The sequence below is a fragment of the Haliaeetus leucocephalus genome, unplaced genomic scaffold (assembly GCF_000737465.1).
Source record: "Haliaeetus leucocephalus isolate CR32 unplaced genomic scaffold, Haliaeetus_leucocephalus-4.0 Scaffold1, whole genome shotgun sequence".
Lineage (NCBI taxonomy): Eukaryota > Metazoa > Chordata > Aves > Accipitriformes > Accipitridae > Haliaeetus > Haliaeetus leucocephalus.
The window spans coordinates 17,734,061-17,739,985 of record NW_010972437.1 but is presented as its reverse complement, the minus strand read 5'-3'; the positions used below and the strand labels follow the sequence as shown (position 1 = coordinate 17,739,985).

General features: G+C 66.0%; 1 protein-coding gene across 1 annotated transcript in view; it reads left to right on the top strand.

Annotated features, from left to right (window-relative positions):
* The first annotated feature begins 2,687 nt into the window (after window positions 1-2,687).
* RUFY4 (RUN and FYVE domain containing 4) overlaps window positions 2,688-5,925 on the top strand; it is a 4,926-nt gene continuing 1,688 nt past the window's right edge. The window contains exons 1-6 of the mRNA XM_010569802.1: window positions 2,688-2,733; window positions 3,193-3,238; window positions 3,600-3,725; window positions 4,024-4,110; window positions 4,266-4,409; window positions 5,123-5,918. Of these exons, the coding sequence (XP_010568104.1) occupies window positions 2,688-2,733; window positions 3,193-3,238; window positions 3,600-3,725; window positions 4,024-4,110; window positions 4,266-4,409; window positions 5,123-5,918 (1,245 nt within the window). The remainder of the gene's footprint in view (window positions 2,734-3,192; window positions 3,239-3,599; window positions 3,726-4,023; window positions 4,111-4,265; window positions 4,410-5,122; window positions 5,919-5,925) is intronic.

The following is a 5,925-nucleotide window of genomic DNA, read 5'->3' as shown; positions in this document are numbered from 1 at the left end:
TCCCCCCCCAGCCCCCAACACCCTCTCCGTGGACCTTGGCTGGGGCAGGGACAGGGGGACCCACTGCCAGGGCACCAGGCTGGCATCCACCCTGGCGAGGGGTGGGCAGGGGCATGGCCCCCCCACGGGTGTCAGGGTCCTGCCCGTGGAGTGCCTGGCACAGGGCAGGCGGCGCTGGCAGGTGGGTGCAACCACAGGCACACGTGTGTGCATGCACACATGGGTGCCCTCTCAGCCCCATGCCCACGCCTGCCACATGTACATGGCTCACACCTACACACGCATCCCTATAGCCATGCACATGCTGCCTGCACACGCGTGCACATGCACACATGCATGCACACATGCATGCACAGGCATATGCATCCCCCACCCGGCACAGTGGGGTGATGCTCCGCCACCCCCCCAACCCCCTGCCCCCCCCCCCCATCCAATGTGGGGTGCTGTGCTCTGTGCCCACAGCACCACCCACTGCGGGGTGGCATGGGGCAAGAGGGTGCTGGGGAGGCTGGGGGTCACCCTGAGCAAGCACTGCTGCTGGGTCCCCCATGCCCCCCAGCTGCTCGCGGGCACCCCACGGTCCAACACACACACACCCCCCCCCCGGGAGCTAGGAGGGTGCAGGGAGGCCCAGGCTCCCGCTCAGCATCACTTCCTACTTTCGCTTTGGTGCCGAGCAAGGCCTGGCCTGGGGGAGGCGGGTGACCCCCAGGCCCCCCGGGTGGCACAGGTAGGGGAGGCGGGTGCTGCAAGGGGGGGCGAGGCAAAGGGGCAGGATGTGGGGGCAGCTGGGCATCGCTGGGGGTATCTATCAAGCCGGATGGTGGTGGGGAGCGGTTTGGCAGTGGGTGCCCATTCCTGGCACTGGGAGGGTGAGCTGGCATCACCCCCAGCCCCCCCCAAGGAATTTAGTCCCCACCCCAGAAGGAGCCCACAGGACAGGGCTGGCACAGCAAAGGGGGACAGGCACGGTGGCTGAGGGGCACCGCTGGGCTCCGGGCCCCCCAAGCACAGATAGCAATGGGGGCCCTTGCCCAGGGTGCCCCAGGAAGAGTTTGCACCCCAGCTCTGGGCATAGTCCCGGGGGAGGGGGGGCAGACGGGCTGTGGGCTTTTCTGGGGTGGGCTGCAGCTCCTGGGGGTGGGTCTCTGTGCCCAGGGGCTGTTGCGCGTGGGAGAGGGGTGTCTGTGCCAGGGGCAGCTGCTGCCCCAGGGGTGCTGTTGGCTGCTGCTAGCTGGGTATCGGTCCCAGACCCCCTCCCCAAAAACTGCAGGGGGGTCTCTCAAAGCATTCCCAAGCTCCATTCCCATGGGAGGGCATCAGGGTCCCCCCCATGCCTGGCACTGTGCTTCCCCCCCACCCTCCCCAGGGGCTGCACAGGGGGACGAGCCTCGCTGACCCCTTCCCCAAAACTGGCACTCCCCCAAACTGGGGAGCCGGGTGCTGGGGGAGCAAGCTGCAGTGCCTGATGTTATGCGGGGCAGGCAGGGGGTGGCTCCTGCAGCCCCCCCAACCTCCCACACTTCCTCCTGGCCAAGGTACAAAAGGAGAAGCAGGCAGGCGCAGTGCGGGCAAGGGGACACACCAGCATCGCCCTGGCACCCAGCGATCTCCTTGGGGCACCCCACAGCTCCCCGTCACAGGTAAGGTGCTTCTCTTCCTTGGGGAAACTGAGGCACGGGCAGGGTGGGCAGGCGGGAAGATGGCTCATCCAAGGTCACCCAAGGGCACCGGGAGGGGAACCCAGGCATCTGGAGTCCCGTGTCCTGCTCTGCCTGCCGAGCCACTCTGCCATGGCAGGGGGCACAGGGCACTCAGGTGTGCTTCGGCATGGCTGAACACGCTTGTGCACACACGCTCCTGTGAGAGCACATGCAGACTGCCATGCATATCCCATGCACACACATGTGTGCTCCCCCAGCCCTGTGCCTAGCCACCAGCTGCGGTGACAAGCCCTGGACCTGCCACCTTCGTGGGCACTGTCCCTTGCCCCATCCCCAGGGTGCCACCCGCTGCCCCCCAAAACCACCCCACTGCACTATGCCCCCAGCCCCCCACCCCATGCCCACAACACCCCCAAAACCCATGCCAGCCCCACAGGCAGCATACTGTGCCAGGGGGCTTTGCCTGGGGGGGATCTCAGTTTGAGGGGGGCTGCATACCAGGGGCTGTGTGCCCACCTTCCCTGCCCCCTCCAGGAGCACCCCACACTGTTCATGGTGTGAGCGAGGGAAACGAGAGCAGAAGCAAAGGCAGCGCTTCCCCAGCACCAAACCCACATCCTGAATCCTGGGGGATGGGAACAAGGACAAGGACAAGGACAGGGACACACGGGGGGGGGGGGGGCTCAGCTGCAGGATGCCCCCCAAGGAATGAGGGCAGAGGCTGGGCACAACATGGGAACAGAGCCAGGGGGCATTTTGGGACAGGGCACATGGACAACTAAGGGGTATGGGATGGGGCACCTTTGCCCACCCCATACCCCCTACTCCATATAGTGGAGGGATATGGGCAGGGAAAGGGGGTGCTTGAGCCCACCCCCTCTCACCTTAACAGCAGGCAGCTCTGGGGTGGAGCTGGAGGGGGCAGACCCTCTCCTTGGGGCAGAGAGTTTGGGGGTGCCAGCTGAGTGCCAGCCTGGCACCTCTCATCGCTGCCCCTGCCTTTGCAGACTCCCGGGTACAGCCATGGCAGGGGACGGGGAGCTCAACCGCATCATCAAGGACCTGCAGAGTAAGTGCACCAGCCTGTCCCCTGCCAGCGTGTCCCTTGCATGGCACATCTCACCCTGGCCATGCCGGGTCCCTCCTCGCACCCAGCCCGTGGGCAGCAGGGGGGTGCACTGCTGGGAGTGCTCCAGAGCATCCCAGTGCCAACTCTGCCACTGCTGCCTGCTCCTGTCCTTGCCGCCTGCTCCTGTCCTCGCTGCCAGCCCCAGGTGACCGGCAGTGCCTGGCAGATACCTGTGCCCCTCGCTCCCCCTGCTCCCCCATTTCATCCCAGGGAAGGTTCCTCTTTCACCCACTGGCAGAAATCCCCGGGCTGGGAGGCAGTGGGGAGGAGGGGTGGGATGGGGCAGGGTGCCTGCTGCCAGGGCAGGGCCGTGCCAGCTCAGCCCTACCATCCCTCAGAGACCGTAGGCGAGCTGAACCGCGGCTACCGGGAGCAGAACTTGCCGGTGACGGACGGGAGCCGGGAGCTGCACAGCCTCTGTGCCCAGCTGGAGTTCCTCCTCCAGGTATCACAGCTTCTCTGTCCTCACCGCTCCCTGCCTCAGTTTCCCCTGGGGTGCAGCTCCAAGCAGAGGGGATCCTGCACCAGCCGTTTTGGGGGGGTGGGATGACCTCAGCCAGCATTGTCCAGCCCTGGGCATCCCCAGCCATGCAGGCACCCAGACCAGGCTCACCCACATCCACATGTGTAATTGCACGTGCTGCAAAAGGGAAACTGAGGCATGGAGCCAACAAAGAGGGGACAGTCAGGGGACACTGGGACCCACACTGCTGGGTGAGCTGGCTGGATCCCAGCCCCACAGGGGACAGGCGGGGGTGACAGGGGACACCCCCAAACAAGCAAGTCCAAGTTTGCGTCTCTGCCAGTTCGACCTCAAGGAGAGGAGGAGCTTCTTTGGGCAGCGCAAGGACTATTGGGACTTCTTGTGCCAAGGCCTGGCGCAGCGTCGGCAAGAGCACGAGGGCATTCGCTTTGTCACCTCCCTGGACAAGGTGGGCACAGGCTGGCATGGAGCCTGGGGGCTCACGCACGCACACGTGTGCACGCTTCTGCTTGTTTGTGGGTGCACACACACTTGTATATGGGCACACACTCACCTGGGCACCGAGGATTCACCCACCAGCACTATAAAGGGTTTTCTCCCCTCTGGGGTCCCCACTGCCCCCCAACCCTGGCCCTGGGAACCCCCTTCCCCCATGCATGGGCTGGGGGGGAGGCATGGGGGGGGCAGACTGGCATGGCAGGCCTGGATAACCCCCTCTCCCCCCAGCTGAAGACCCCCGTGGGCAGGGGCCGAGCCTTCCTGCGGTACTGCCTGGTGCACCGGCAGCTGGCAGAGTCCCTGCAGCTCTGCCTCCTCGACCCTGAGACCCTCTGGTGAGAGCAGGGTGCACAGGGAGGGGGTGCTCATGGTGGCAGGGGGCATTGCCTGGGTGGCCAGTGCCTGGCAGCACCCAGTCGGCCAGGGTGCTGCAGGCACGTGTGCCCGCCCAGGGTGCGGAGGGGTGCGTGAACCCATTTTGTGGTTGCAGCGAGTGGTACTACGCTCGCAGCCCCTTCCTGAGCCCCCAGCGCCGGGCAGAGATCCTGGGCATCCTCTACGAGCTGGACGGTGTCACCTTCCACCTGGCCCTGCACAGAGCTGACCTGGACACGGCCTGGCCCATGTTCTCGGAGTGAGCCTGGGGATGCAGGGGGCCCTGGGGGCATTGGGGGCACTGGCAGTTCCACAGCCATCAGGGGTATCAGGGGGCACCAGGGGCTCAGCATGGCAGAGCAGCACACAGGCATTGCCCCACTGCCCCGGACCCCACATGGCATCCCAGCTGTGCCAACCCTCCACGCATGGCCCCAGGCGGGCACAGATACCTGTGCCAGCATGCACACCATGTCCATGCCTGCAAACATGCCACACGTGCATGCACACACACACCGTCGTCCTCTGCCAAGTACATGCCCAGGCACAGGTCTGCTGCAACACTGTGACATCTGAGAGGAGGGGGTATCGTGTGTGCGTGCACACCCTTGCCTCCGGGCACACCTGCAGGGGCGTCTGCACTTGTGGACAAAGTCGCTCCTCCAGCACACTCACGCCTGTTCTGCAGCTCGCGTGCTCGTGGGCACACACTGCCACAAGCACACATGCAGCACCCAGTTCCCCCCTGCAACCACCACAGGGGTCTCTGGGTCCCACCTGCTCCATGGGTACCCAGGCTGGTGGCACCAGCATCCCTGGTCCCCTGTCACCAGGTGCCACCCAGTGTGACCAGCCCTGCTGCCCTCTCCAATCCCAAAGGCTGGCTGTGCCCAGGGAGCCCTGAGGGAGGGTGGCGGTGCCTTGCTCACCCTAGGGGTGACGTGGTGGCCCTGAGCCCCGTGTCCCCTCTAGGACACTGGTACGACCCAGCCCAATGGCCAGGAGCAGCCCGGCAAAGATGGCCCCACAGAGAGACGATACTGGCACCGGGGTGCATGGATGGCCCGATGGCATCACCCATCCCATCGTGGCACCCCATGGGGTGCCAACCCACCCGTGCCCACCCACCTTGGCTGCCCTGCATGAGAGGGGTGTAGAGGTGAAGGATGTGGAGGGGGATGTGGAGGACGTGGAGCTGAAGAAAAATGTGGAAGAAGAGGATGAAGAGGAGGTAGAGAAGGATGAGGACGAGGAGGATGAGGAGGAGGTGGAGAACGTGGAAGTGGACGTGGAGGACGTGGAGGGGGAGGATGTGGAAGAGGAGGATGAAGAGGAGCTGGAGGATGAGAAGGAGACGGAGGATGTGGATGTAGAGGAGCTGGAGGACACACATGGCACTGGCAAAGCACCCCAGCCCGATGGTGACGGGGAGCCTGGCACGTTCCCACTGCCCGGCATGGGGTTTCTGCCGGGCTCCCCGCCACTGGCGCCGGGGGAGCTGGACGGGACGCAGGCGTCCCTGCAGGCACTGGTGTCCCAGCTGCAGACTGAGCTGGGGCAGCGGGAGGCGGCATTGCGGGCGCTGGCGGCCCGGCTGGCACGAGAGCAGCGGCGGCACCAGCGGCGGGAGGAGGGCAGCGCCCGGTGGGCCCAGCTGCGGGCACGCGAGGCCGAGGCGCTGCGGGAAACCAACGCCTTCCTGGGGCAGGCGCTGGCGGCGGCGGTGGCAGCGGGGGGTCCGGGGGCACTGGCGCGGGCACAGGAGGAGGCGCGGG